The sequence below is a fragment of the Solanum pennellii genome, chromosome 9 (assembly GCF_001406875.1).
Source record: "Solanum pennellii chromosome 9, SPENNV200".
Classification (NCBI taxonomy): Eukaryota; Viridiplantae; Streptophyta; class Magnoliopsida; order Solanales; family Solanaceae; genus Solanum; species Solanum pennellii.
In genome coordinates this window covers 75605677-75620805 of record NC_028645.1, presented here as the reverse complement: position 1 = coordinate 75620805, position 15129 = coordinate 75605677, and the positions used below count along the sequence as shown (strand labels likewise).

The window sequence follows — 15129 nt, the reverse complement described above, 5'->3', positions numbered from 1 at the left end:
GTTTAACAGGGATCACATACGCATCTTCAATACCAAAGAAGAGAAAAGACATAAAAGCACCACTGAAGTTGTTTCGAATTTTTAAAAAGACACCTTAACTTTGCGGACATCCTATTACCCCACAAAAGTATTGAATATCTTTGTAAAAGGACCATTTTGATTTATTTTCTCGCCATGTTTGTGAACACACACATGACGCGCGTGAAGATCCACTTTTGCTGTCAAAAATCAATTGAAAAGTGCCACGTTTCAATCATTATCTTTATTAATTATTTACCTCATCATCTTCCTCAAACTGGGTTACAATTGTCTCAAATGTGTTAAACTTAATTAATGGCAGATCAAATATCATTAACACAAATTTACCTCATCATCTTTCTCAATGATGCTTTAATAATATAAATTAGAGTTGGGGAAAAATATTATTGACAAATAGAATCACAAAAAACTATTTATAATAGATGCTTTAACAGAAAATAACTCATTAAATTGACACATCTCAAAAATACTAAGTTCAGATCTCCGTTGACTAATCAAAAGTGAATTGACGAAAATGGCAGTACATGGAGCATTTGGTTATGAAGAAGAAGAAGAAAGAGAATGAAAAAAGAGAACAGAGGAGGGTAATGAAGAAGAAGAAGAAGAAGAAAGAGAATGAAAAAAGGAGAACAGGGGAGGGTAATGAAGAAGAAGAAGAAAGAGAATAAAGAAAGAAGAAAGAAAGAGAAAAAGAAAGAAGAAGAAAGAGAGAAAGAAAAAGAAAATGAAGTTGATAAAATAAGAAAAATAAAAATAAAAATTAATACGTGGCAGATTATAATTGGTGCGTGATTGAACTTCTTTTCTTGCAAGTGAGGATGTTTAAAAAATGGGGTATTTACAACACTTTAAAATTGTTTAAGGGGCTAATAGAATATCCGCAAAGTTAAGGTATTTTTTTAAAAATTCGAAACAATTTCAGTGGTGCTTTTATGTCTTTTCTCACCAAAGAAAAAATACATATGCTATATTTGTATACAAATATAAAAGAAAAAATATGTATGTTATATTTATATACAAACTTATACAATTCTTATTCATACATATTTTTACTCAATTGTCATAATTATTCATACCAATATCATGCTAGCAGATTATCAAAATAATTCCAACTTATAAGTGTTATTTGTGATTTCTTAATTAAACAGTATATCAAATTCATTACATTATTATTATTATCAAATTACATTCCATAATAATGCCAAAAAAATCCTTTAAACCAGAAATCATACTATAAAACATTATAGAATAGAATATACACATTTCATACATTTTTTGACACACTTTTCATACATATATTCTGCTAACATTATTACTATTTCATCCCTCAAGTCGTAATTTTTTTCACAACAGAATCAATGCCGATATAATAGAAACATAATACTAATTAAACAATTAACCGTAATTTATTGAGTAAACAGTAAACACAATTCATTCAAATATAATTTCAAAATCGTACAAAAAATGGTATAAACAGCATACCAATTACAAATTATGTAATAAAAAAATATCAGAAACCTTGAATTAAAAAAAATCATACCAAAATCCATTCCACTATTAAAAAAATATTATGTAATCTATAGAAAAAGAATGTCCATACAAAAATCGTCACAATTAAAATCTATTATACACAAAAATAGTTTGAAAATTTCATTTTCAATATCATTATTCCTAATTATTTTTTTTTACGTTTAAATAGAATAACAATACAAATATAAAAAAACACTAACCTGAAACATCTCATCTATTACTATGCTTTATTAATATTTGATAAAGAACCATCCATTATAACAAAATGAAGATTATTGAGAAAAAAAATGAATTGAAACTAGTTGTGAGCGACAACAATTAGAGAAAAAATTGTCAGGAAAGAGAAACCTTTGAACAAAAGAAGAAAATCTGTTTAGAAAGAAATTTAACTAATTTGAGGATTTGTTTTCCTTTTTTCACTTTGCTTTTTTAAAAAATAACTGATTTGAGTTTAAAAAGGGAAACAAATATTCTTTTTTTTTTTGAATCTCCTAATTTTATGGCACACATTATTTATCATTAATGAAAACAAATTAATTACTACTAATAATTTCATTTTTACCTTATATTTTTTTTTCAAACAAATTAATTTTTACTGATATTATAAAGTACTTTTTTTTTTATTTTAATAAAATGTTATGAACCTGCAATTTTAAAAATTGTTACAAGTTGAAAGAAATATTCTATTGCCATAACTTGAAATTATTAGTACTATATATATCAATTATAAAATTTTCACTAAAATTATTACATGAATAGAATATTTAAAATCCTACCCACTCAACATGATATAAGTTAATGTTGATTTTTCAACTTGATAAAAAACTTCTACCAAACATAGTATAACTAATGTAATTTTTTTTTACCTGAATAAAATGTAATCTTATATATTAACCAAACAGCCCCCAATAGATGTAATTCATTTTTTTGTTAGTATAGTAATATTTACAATTTATTGCTAAAAGAAAATGAATCTTGAAAAAATAATTAATCATATATGAAAAAAAAATATTTTTTTTTGGTTGTTAAAAGTACAATTAGAGATTCCATCTCCTTCTTCTAGGTTTCAACTTTTGAACGTGAATCACAGTGCAACCCTAATACAATAATCATGCGTCCATCTTATGACTTCTCTTTCAGTCGGGCTAGATCCGGCACGCTTACCTTCTATGCTCGTCGTCGTCCATGGAGAGAGCTATTGACCCATCCGTCTTCCTATAACCTACCTATTTCCGTCAGCGATTTCGCATCTCGGGTGAAGCGAAATCTGAGCCACTTTCGGGTCAACTATGCGATGATTGTACTGGTTGTACTCTTCTTAAGCATTTTATGGCATCCAATTTCAATGATTGTGTTCTTAATCGTGTCGGTAGGTTGGTATTTCCTCTACTTCCATCGCGACGAACCGTTGATGGTTTTTAATCGTATGATTGATGATAGAATTGTTCTGGTTGTTCTCGGAGTTGTTACAGTGGTGAGCTTGGTGCTCACTCATGTTTGGTTGAATGTGTTGGTGTCGATTGTTGTAGGAGTTCTGTTGATATTTTTGCATGCAACTTTTAGAATTACAGAGAATTTGTTTCTGGAAGAAGAAGATGCTGCTGATGGTGGATTGCACTCTTTTGTTGGTACCTATGTGTGATTTTGAAGCCTACAGATCTGTGTGATTTTGAAGCCTACAGATCTGGAAAATAGCAAATGCAAAGCTACTGCTTCTGTAATCTCATTTATGCATTAATTAGGTCACCCAATCAATCAATAATACATTGTTTCATATGAATTCAATTTGATTTGTATAAAACATTGTTCAAACACAATATTGCCACTTTATTTCATTGACGAAAATCATATGCGCTTTGATTGATGAATTTGTAAAACAATAACAACAAAGGGCGGGAAGTTTGATTACTTGGAATAAAAGAGAGAGGTTGGGTGGGGACATCTTTAGAATAGCAGATAAAAGAATAACATATCAGAATGACAATTATAATACAACAGTACAATTCATCATTCTACAGTCAGATAGAAATGTTGCCCAAATGTACCCTCAAACTTCAGGTTAAATACTAGTACCTTGGAAAAATAAATTAATATAAATTAAGATTTTGAGATATGAAAGACATGAATGAAAAAACATTATCAAAATTCACTCAGGTAGTGTACAACCATACAACACATTGCAGAGAGAGAGAGAGAGAATGGACTTGAAAGCATGGTGGCCAGAATGGCCCAACTTGGATTTCAGTATCATCTTCCTCGGTATCTCGTTCCTCATTTCCTGCTGAGTCGCAGCAGTTGAAAACAACCTACTTGTCTACAACTCACAATATGATGAGGCACAATGATTCGTATAACAATTCCAGTCTGCTACTTCAACATATGATTAGCTCTCATGTAGTTTATCAAGTATAGAAATGCAGTGATAATAACTCAAGATGCCGCAGTGCCTGGGGTCTTTCGAGCATAAGCTAGTCCCATAACAAAATCCTTTGCCGATGAACCAATAATTGCTGGTATTCTTTCAGATGGGGTAGTTTGAAGCCACATATCAACCAAACTGTTCAGTGGTAAACTGGGGACGATTGATTGTCCCATACATCTAATCTCAACCTACAAAATAAATTAAAGAGTCAGCACAGCATAAAAGTAAACAAGCAAATTGTTTACTATGTTTTTTCCAATGGAGTTTGCTTCCTTCGATACTAGTATATCTTCCAAGAAAAAAGTGTCTGCCATACTTGTCACATGTGGGTGATCTTTCTTGCTGATCAGAAAGGGAAATTTCGTTTAACATCAAGCATCACACATTACCATTCCTCATTTGCACTTGTGTAAAGTAGAGGGTTACCGGCCCCAAAGTTGAGTTAGTTCATGTGGAAATTTGTTAAAACAGCCTAGTTCAAAACCAGACTGGATGACCATTGCATCCAATGTCTTCAAAAAGTATAGAAAATGATGTCCCCCGGACTTCAATCTAATATCACCAAAGAAGATATATAGGGTTGCATAAAATGCTAATGGTGTTCATTGATTTATAAATGACTATGAAGCAAGGGAATCACCTCGTCTTCGCTCTTAAGATCCAACTTCCGCATCAGGTATTTTTGGATGAAACAAACAGGAATATTGCCATCCCTGCAAAAGAGGAATATATGAGAAAATATGCAAGAATACCTGTCTCCAAATGTTAAAGATATTGGTGATTCTACTCCTACAAATGGACTAACTCAATCTTAATTTTGGCAAACAGAAACTTTTCCAACTTGAGCTGCTCTTTCTAGCCTCTAATACTATATTCCCTTTTTGGCTCTAGGCGTCTTTCACTGCCAAACATCTATGGCTTATCCATTCCCAATGATTATCTCAGGTTACCTACATATTTTTTTCTGTATTTTCATCCTCCAAGTTTTATTCGTGTACATTTTTTGCTAGTTATACATCCAAAACTACTTGTAAGTCAGATTACTGATGCGAATTTTAGGTGCCATCAGGCCAATAACTAATCTTCCCAAAAACTGCTTTTTCCATTTCTCATTCTTCTGAACTATTAGGAATTTTAATGTCAGATATCAAACTGCAAGATTCTTTTTGACCGTGATTCCTTTTCTTTTTAAAATTCCAAGATCAATTTATCATAAGCACACATCACTTCATGCTTTCATTACTTATTTCAGAGTACTGTTGGTTATAAGCCATTAAAAAAAGGTAGCCCTGTGATTTTTGAACTTTGCTGGACTGAAAATAGGACTCTTGTTTCGTATATAATAAGTATTTCAAATTGGAAAGTATAATATCCTCTTTCTTATTAAATAATCTCGTTTGCTGAGGCCTTATAAGGTCACAACATATAGACCAAACTGCAACAAGGAAAGAAATGTAATTAACACTTCATATTCTGTCCTATCTAGCTTCCATCTATTTCAAACTTCACGTGAAGAGGAGATCATTTTCAGTTCAAGATCAAGCACCTTAGTTTAATTTATGAAAACATATTTCGATGCATGGCATGCTAACCGTATCACTAGAGATATAGTCTTCTATTTGAGCAAACATGGATGTTAACATATAAATGTATAATTCTAAATGAAGTAGTCACACGCTTATGGTATCAGAGAAGCAAATATTCTAACTTCAAGTCTCACATCCACCAATTATCAAAAAGGAAGTTTCATGTGCTTGGGACAAAAAAAGAAAGAGTCAAACCCGCACATGAAGGAGCGTTTTCCAGACCTAATACAAATAAACAAATGTATCTTCTCTAGCCGCTTAAACTTTTAGATGAGGTGGTCACACAATTTAATACTAGAATTATATATCCAAAGGGTGGAAATAAATGAAAATAAGAAGTACAAAAATCTATATGGCAGGTGCGGAAGCAAACAATCACTCTGAACATTGGACGAACTTTTGGCAGTAGAAACATGCTGAACAGTGAATCAGTAGCAGCACTGATGTGGAAGGAACCAGAGAATTTTGAGGGTTGAGGAGCATCATAGAGTAAAGTGCTGCTGCAGTAGCTGGGAAAAACGTAAGATGGAAAACCAGTATAACTATGAATATAGTAATGTTAGATCATAAACCTTGCTGCTTCTACCCCTTTAAGAAAAAGTAGAAATAATGGGTTTAACAAATCGACACTCCATTGTACACTAGTGTTTTACTTGTTAAAAATTAGTATAAATGTATCGAGTTCAGATATTAATGCCACAAAAAGTGGGACATATCCCTATAAAAGGAGAACTAATACAAAAGGAGTTATGCAAGAATAATGCCCTCTACAAAAGCCATCCTACGGTTCAAACATATCAGATTGGGTTAACGCTGGTACTTCTAGTACCAGAAGAAAGCGGTACAAGGGCGAGTATGGGTGGGTTGAAAGTGGATCATAACTCAATACACCCATATTCATATTTAAGCGGGTTAAAACAGGTTTGACTAGGGGTGGACATTCGGTGTTCGGTTCGGGATTCTCAAATTTCGGGTTTGATAATTCGGTAATTGGTAGTTAAAGCTAAATGCCAAATACCAAAATTTTAAATTTCGGTTTAGGTAATCGGTAAATCAAACTTCGGTTGGTATGGTATTCGGTAATACTGTATCAAAGTTGTAGCCCAGTGTATTATTGCTCCAATTATTTCTATTTTTCTATGTGGAGGCATAATATAATAGAAGATCAACAAGTACGAAAACATCAAAAAAAGTAAATTGAAACAACTAAAAGATATATGTGTTTGGGTTGTTTATGTCTAGTCTTCTCTTTGGACTCGTACTGATGAGTATGAACCTAGTGATATATGGCTTTCATTAGTATATAATTCGGTATTCATGAAATACTGAATACCAAATGGTTCTAATGTCTCATACCAAATCCAAATACCATAATACTAAATTTATACTCCCAAATACCATACCAAAATACCAAAATACCAAATACCAAATACTAAATACGAAATCACCAAAATTTTAATTAGGTTCAGTAATTCGATTTTCGGTATTTTATGCCCTGCCCTAGGTTTCACCCATTTTGTATATGGGTTAAGATATGGTTATATTGTTGAAAACTCTTTGTGTTGCTGCTGATTTACTAGTAGAATAATAAGTAGTTTAGGAGGAGTCTTTGTTTAACTTTAAATTAGTTAGGTTGAGATAAAATAGGTTTTTGAATTTTATCCTGCAGATTTCCTGATTTAAAGCCCTCTGTGGTTTAATTAAAAAAAAAAGACAAAGACAATTTCAATCATTTAGAATTTTTTTTTTTGCTCCACCATTTTTAAAAACCCCATAATGGTATCAAAGCCTCATTAGTCATAGGGATCGGTGAGTTCATTCTAAACAATCATTTTTAACCAATACCAACTTTTAACCTGTACTTTTCAAACATGTCAAGTAGCAGTCTCTCCTTGAAAACTAACCAATTAATTTAATGAAGATGATATTATATCTTGAAACCTATGATTTATGGAATGATGCATGAAAGAACAATCCTTAAAAACACTCCTTGTAGATCCCTATCATGGTCCAAATTAAAGCACATTCAGAAAAGCTTTCAGATAAGACAAGGAAATCAAGGTGCTTTATATGCACAAATCCAAAAACAAAAAAGAAGAAGAAGAGACAGTCTTGTTAAAGAAGTATGCAAGTTCAAAAGCAGTCAAAAAACTCAGCACCAACTGCCAAAGCAGAAATTGAGGAGGAGCCACTTTTTTAGATTGCAACAACTGAAGTAGAAGAGTGTTGAAAATTGCTTATGTTATTGTTGATATACTACAATATCAGACTAGGTAGAGACCCAAATCTCACCAATTGCATATTCATTATTCATCACAGCACACGATATACTACAATAATAAGCAGTTTAATTGAAAGAGGAGTCTCTTTTAAAATTTAAATTTAGTTAAAGCAATTAATATATAAATGGTGAAGGTACATCTTAAACATTTTGGAAGTATTACTTCACACTTCTTTCAAACTTGACACTAAACTCTTCCGATGAACGGTTTAATATATTCACAGTTTAAATTATGATTTCTAACGTTGTTACACCAAAATCAATTTAAATCATTTATTCAGAATTGTTCTTAGATCAGATAAGAAAAATTCGGTCTGGATTCAACTGCAAGAGTATAAAGGCTACGAGAAGTTGCTTCTTCTGGTGGCCACGTGTCTGAGATGCTCAGAGAGCTGACAATGGAGAATACCTCTTCTAAATTAGAGCAAAGTCAGATTATTTGAAAAGCATCGACTGAGCAAAGATTTTTAAAACATGTGAGTGGCGTGAAGGACAAAGTCTGTACCATGAGTGATTTACCAGAAAGCTATACCAACATAGTTAACCCATATCTGACCCGTAAATAACTTGTGAGCGACCCATTTTATACAGTTCAAAAATGGCGTGAACCCAAATTTTATCCATTTTAATTAATACTGACCCAACCCACTTAACTATGGGTGGGTTATTGAAATATGGGTCCATTTTGCTAGCACTAGCTATATACTACCCAAGGTGAAGCAACATTATCATTTTGAACCAAGTAACTAGCTTATGGTTTACACTAACATTACAAGACAGTTCACTCATAAGTTGCTACAATTCCTACAGGATACTTGGCCTATCAAATAATTCCCATTGGCCATGTCCTGAAGGAAGAGAACAATCCACAATGCATTGGTCAGCAGTTTTTTCCTAGTAATCCATCAGGTACATTATCTCCGTGGTCAGCACCTATTTGTTATGCTCCGAATTTCACTTCCTCCAGAGAAAGAAAACCAAATTATAACTGGGGTGTGCATGACGTCTTAGACAGAAAGTAAGCATCCTGTTGACTAAAATCGATAAAAGGAACAAGCAATGCCTGTACTCCAATCCCTTAGAGGATCTATGGCTACTCCAAGTCCAAATGCAAAAGACTTTGTGAGAGTCCACTAAATACTGTTGACTGTTCTTATAAGACACCTCATGTCCCTCATTTGGTTGTTCCATATGTAAATACCTGATTGAAGCCAGTTGCTCTCATGAGTCCTTTTGATATACAATAGCATAGGTAAACTAGTTAGTACATGAAACTCTTTGCACTTATGATTGTATTCAGTCATTTAGGCGCAAGGTCATCTAAGTGAATACCATTTCCGGTTCCTCTCTGCTCACATGGGTTTCTCAGGTTTAGTATAAGGGCTCAAACAGCACCCAACTGAAGTTTACCAGATGATGCAGTGGGAACTGCCAAATAATGGAAAAGCAGCACTGCAGGAAAGCTTCAACAAACGAATATAGATTAATAGGCAGAGCTAAACAGAACCTACAGAACTTGCTTGGCAGAACTGTCCTTGGACTAGATTTATGATACCCGAAAAAATGCATTTTGCCTTGAGCATGAAAATTAAAAAAATCTACCCAGAATATCAAACAGTTCTAGAAAGACAACTACAACGCCTTATCAAACAAAACAAAAGATCAAATGAAGAAGAAAAAACAGAAGGAAAAAATCAAGGACATAGATACCAAACAGAAGGCATCAACCACATAGAAAAACATTAACCAAAATAACTAAGAAGAAAAGAGATGTGAGAGCTCTGGCAGATATTGTTTTTGATTTTAGAATAAAATAACAAAAGCAAGACCAAATTCCTCATTCTTTCTGGAAATCTATTAAATCTCTTCAAGTAAATTGGATATTGAGAAGAAAAGTTGCATGCCCAATGGCTATCATTAAATGGGTATGAGTGGTAGGCGCATGTTAAGAGTTCGAGTCATCGTATGAACCAAGTTTGGAATTTGAGTGGAGAATCCGTAGAGGAGCAGGCTATTAGCCACCTATTATGAAGCTAACAACAACTGATTTAATGGTCATCAATATGGGGTTCTTTTCTGAAAAATGGGTCTAAAGTGAGGTGATAGATTAACCATGGGCTGTGTTGAGAATACAATCAAATAAGCTGTTAGATGAGATGGTCTCATACTTGAACACATGGTATCAGAGCAGGCAGAAGAGCAGGCTGAGGTCCTGTGATTGAATCTCACCGCCACCCATATCAAAAAGAATTTCCACGTGTTTGGCCCATAAAAAGAATCAGGCTGGCACATGAGGGGGCTTGCTGAGAATACAATTAAATAATAAAAGTGTGCTCTCTCTAATAGCTTAAGCTTTTAGATGAGATGATTTCACACTTCAACAAGTTTAGTGGATGGTGGGTACAGAGTATCTTTGATTTTGTTAAAAGCTGAAAGGTGTAAGCATAGAACCATGAACCTTTAATAATTAGTTTCATTTTGGAGGGGAAAATTTTACATGGCCAAGCAAAAGGCATGACATGTATTTTGATATAGGTCAATCACATGAATACCAAACTTACTGAAGTACACAGTGGTTGACAGGTACGTGCAACATTAAAGGAATGTACATCTACGACAAGGTTTTACTCTTATAGATACTTAAATCAAAATTTCACCAGAAGATATAGAGAGAAATGGATAGCGACCTATTTGATTATATAACCCGCTAAATTAACATTTTATGTTAGAATAAAGAAAGTCATGCACAAGTCCATAGTCAAATTAGCAACTTCAATTTAGATAATATCTTTCCTGATCATTGCTGGCTGCCCCCTAAATGATATGTGACATACTGATCAGATGTGATCAGATGCACAAAATAAAGGTAATTGAAATCAACTGCCAGGCTTGTCGCCACAGCAGATTGACTGTACTCTCATCAGCATATCCTACTTTAAAAGTCTAGTTATAGTGATTCTGAAGCAACATTAAGAAGTTACCATTATTAGCTTATATTCTCTATCTTTATGCAACGTGACTGTGACTTCCCCAGAGCCACCAAAAAATAGACGAGTTGCAGAATTGTACCTCAGAAAGGGGAGGAAAAAGATTTAAAAGGTTGTAAGAACCAAAATTCATGCAGCTAAAATATTGTTGGGGCAACCTTTATGAATTATAAGAACTAACAGGCATACTAAGAGCGTCATCAGAAAAAAATTGGTTCACTGAATAAAACGAACTTACTTTATTCTCAAGTAACTTGCAGAAATCTGTGGCAAGGGTGCATCTCCCTCCCTGAAAATTCACAAGGAGAATTAAAACAAGGGAAATTCAATCTTGTTTCTGAAAAAAGTAAAACAGAAAAATTCTATAAGATAAATCAGATTCTCACTGGTCTTCCGAGGCCACCAACGAAAACCATATTGGATAGATTCTCTTTTCACATCTGGCAGTGGTTGCATCCAGAAAAGTTTGCGGTGAAATATCACACTCTCCATAAAATGATGCCTTCTTCTGGCGAATTCTACGCGACTTTTTAGGTTTGTCAAATTCTGGAGGAGCAGGATCACTATTATTGTCATCCTTGATCTTTGATTTCTGTCCATGTTCTTTGACTTTAGTTTTACGGACATGACCCTCACGGTCATGGGAATGCAGACCTTCTGACTTAGCAGTAGAACCGTCTGAGGTAAACCTCGAAGATTTGCTCCTGTTTGCTGCTTCCACCAAACAATTTAAAGGTTTCCACAAATCAACTTTGCCTTCCCACTGTTGACTGCCATTTTCAGTTTCTTTATCAGGTGTAGGGTGACTAGAAGGCTCAGCACTGGAAGAATTCTGCAAAAAGAGAAATTAAAAAAAATTGACATGATCGACTGTAACAATATTACCACAGTTCTATGCAAAATGTTGCAAAAATAAGATCTAATAAAGTCCAAATTTAGGCACCGCACCTAACATCTGAAGAACATGACTTACCAGCCTTATGTTCTGAGTGAACTTGTTCAAAGTCTCAAGTGAGCTAGAGCTATCCAGCTGATCTTCTCCAGACCCTTCTTCATTCTTGAGAGATTTCTCAATTGAAAAGTTGGAACCACGTAATGTTTTTCTTGCCACCGATTTTGTTCTTCTTCCTGTTATTCCAGTTTGTGAAGATACTCTTGGAGTGCTGACCACAAGTGACGAGAGTGATCTCTCCTTTCTCCTCACTGGCAACGCTACTGAAGTCACAATTTCAGGTGCATTCACCTTTCGCCTCTTATAAGGGAATACCTTTGCTCTCACATCTTGCAGATTATGATCTGGCCTGTTGTAAAATAATTTAAAAAATAAATGCTATTCTCAGGAAATTTCATCTTCCACTCAACTGCAGAAGTAAATATAATATGCATAAGAGGAAGCTAATTTGGCATATTTTACAAGTTTTCCTCCCTATATTTCGAAAATCAATCTCTTCTAGTTACTTTTTTGTCTTACTTCCCAGACTGCAGAACCTCCAAACAGTACCCAGAAATCAGAATTAATTGTAAATACTGATCCAAGTCCGTAGATTGATCAAGAGGCAAATTTAACCAGTTGTGGGATCAACATTGTTATATGGGTTGAATATTTGGCCTGAAAGACCTAACATATCCAAAAGAGAAGTGCATCCGACAAGTGTAAGGGGTGCAACAAGTAGCACATATGAAAAAATATGAGAAGTTCATCTGAAATGGTTTAACTATGTCACTAAGTAAATACACTAATGTGTAGTTGCATCACTATGATGATTGAAAGTACTAAAAGGAGTGAGGCAAACCTAAACCTATTGAGGGAGTTGACTCGAAGACCTCGTGATCAATGTGAACTTAGTAAGTGCAAAGCACGGTGAAAACAAAGGATCCATAGATGACATGACTAGCTGGGATTCAGGCTTAGTCGCAGCTAACATTATGTCATGTATCCACCAAAAGACTAAACTTTTAGTCTGATAAGAGACTTGCATTCAGTGTGGAGACAGCTGTCAAATTTAGAGAACTTATACTTTTACGGAACTCCTGATTTGCCTTAAGAGGCGGATTATGTAGTATTGGAGTGAAACTTGCATGAATAGATCTGAACGGATATAGAGCATTCATATTGCAGATCCCAGCTAGTTTCAGATATAACATAATTGATGATTGATTAAACATGTACTAGAGTTACTCTAAGTCTTTAGCCATTCATTGTGACACATTAGAAGCAAACTACCCCATATAGCACTATGACAATAAGAGAAAATCTGATCGTCTATATCCAAGAACAACAAACCTTATAAAAGACAGCCCAGGAAAAAACTAAATGTCAACAAAAAGCTGGCATGCCTGTCTCTTGAAGATGGAGTGCATAAAGAAGAAAGGTGAACGAGGTGGAGGAAAGAAGTTCCCAACTGTGGTGGACATGTCACATCGTTCTCAAATTAAACATGGAACAATCTTGAGTCAGCGAGTAAGTATGAAGGCAACATGTATAGCCAGACATATAACCTATGGCTAAATAAACATACAGAAACTTATATGTCAACGGAGTACTTAAGCAACCTTTGCATTTACGGAAGAAGGAAAAGAACAAGAGCTAGAAGATAATATGACCTCAGTTTCTCTAAAGGAACACAGCCTAAGTCAATATTGCAAATTGGACAGTGTTCTGTTTCTTCATCGGACAGCTTCTTGTAGATGCATTTCCTGCAAACTGAGTAAAGTTCCAGAAGGTACAGTGTCACAATAGTAGTCATCTTTTTCACAGAAGCAGTTACTAGCTTTGATAATACCCAAACCAAAATGCAAAAAAAAGTAAGCTTTTATTTAAGAGGAACAAGAAGAAAGTACGCAAAGTTCAAGGCATGCATCCAACAAGATGCTTCACACAATATACACCAGTGTAAGTTTCTAAAGGAATACTTACGAACAAAGAAATATCTCATTACAAACACACAGGCATAAAGCAACAACCACAAATTAGCACCTACGCTGTGCTCCAATTTGTCAATGAGATCAAATTGCCGCAACAGAAAACCCAAAAAAGAATCATAGGATACAAATAAATCAAGTCAATCAACATCAATAAACAAATATTACTGAAACGAAACCATCCATATATATCACCAATTGACCAAATGGAATGGATCCCATTTAGCTGAAAAAACCCAAAATATTCCCATGTTCTATTACAATTTCGTTACAATGAGCAAAGACGAAACACCCAGATGGGCAAACGACTCTCTCCAGCTAAGATAATGCAAACAGAGCAAAACCCAGATCGTAAAACCAACTGGAAACAGTTCAATCGGAAAAATCGAAACCAATTCAAAATTCAAACAGGTAACATTGACAAGGAACTCACACGTATGAAGACATTCGGAAATAGTAGTTGCATCTCTGAAGAGATTATGACAAAGAGGGCATGTCATGCATGCCGCAATCACATCTCTCTTCACCTTCACCAATTGATTCGTCATAATATATTATCCACCTCTCTATTATCAGCTCAATAACACGTAGTGAAGCGGTGCATGCTAGAAACAGCTTCATACACACATGGAGTTTTACGTTCATTCATCACTCACTTTTATCATCTGCATTAAACCCAGAAAACGATACACAGCAGATTTGCGAGTGTTGAATCTGATGAGATTTGGATGAAATTTTGGTTTGGATTTAGATTTTGAGGGTTAAAGTGAAGTTGTTGAATGATCTCTTATTGCTATGTAGAGTCGAAATCGACGGTGTTTTCGGTTGGGGGGTGAGGGTGGGTGGGTAGGGGTGAGGAGAATAGCTCATGAACAAAACCCAATACTTATATTAACTCTAATCATTGAATTTGCTATTGTTAATTCATCTCGCTCCTTTTTTAATTTATATGAAATTAATGTATAATATTTTAATGTTTCATATACTAAAACGAAAGGATTATATTTTTCTCTTTGTTGATAAATGTTTGAGGTTAAAATGTCTGATTTAGTTACTGGAACTAGATAATTTTTTGTTGATATGTCTGCCTTAATTGTTGAAAGTAGACACCTTTTTCGTTGATATGTCTACTTCCATTCGAGAACAGTTTTAAAATATTTAAAAATTACCTAAAAAAATATTATAAGTCAAAAAGATTAGAAATTTAAAATATTTGAAATTCTTATATTTTCAGTTATGTATTATAAAAATGCGTAAAATGTACTATATGTCATAATAATTAACAACTTAAATTTTTTTAAAACATAATCTTTTTTTTGAATGATTATCAAAATTCTACAAGTATCATATAAATTAAAGCAA

At 33.9% G+C, this 15129-nt stretch overlaps 2 protein-coding genes across 3 annotated transcripts; one reads left to right on the top strand and one right to left on the bottom strand.

Moving 5' to 3' along the window:
- The first annotated feature begins 2574 nt into the window (after positions 1-2574).
- On the top strand, positions 2575-3414 carry LOC107030602 (PRA1 family protein F3-like). Its single transcript, XM_015231869.2, has one exon. It carries the CDS (start codon positions 2681-2683, stop codon positions 3209-3211), a length of 531 nt encoding a protein of 176 aa, XP_015087355.1. The 5' UTR covers positions 2575-2680; the 3' UTR covers positions 3212-3414.
- A 98-nt stretch (positions 3415-3512) lies between these two features.
- Positions 3513-14607, bottom strand: LOC107029630 (E3 ubiquitin protein ligase DRIP2). 2 transcript variants are annotated; one of them, XM_015231063.2, is made up of 7 exons: positions 14201-14607; positions 13450-13549; positions 11819-12146; positions 11232-11677; positions 11084-11134; positions 4632-4704; positions 3513-4179 (listed from the first exon to the last, which is right to left on the bottom strand). In XM_015231063.2, the coding sequence occupies exons 1-7, from the start codon at positions 14313-14315 to the stop codon at positions 4000-4002; spliced, it is 1293 nt and encodes a 430-aa protein (XP_015086549.1). In that variant the 5' UTR covers positions 14316-14607; the 3' UTR covers positions 3513-3999. The 2 variants fall into 2 exon arrangements, with proteins under 2 accessions (XP_015086549.1, XP_027767689.1); XM_027911888.1 differs by lacking the exon at positions 13450-13549.
- Between the last annotated feature and the right edge of the window lie 522 nt (positions 14608-15129).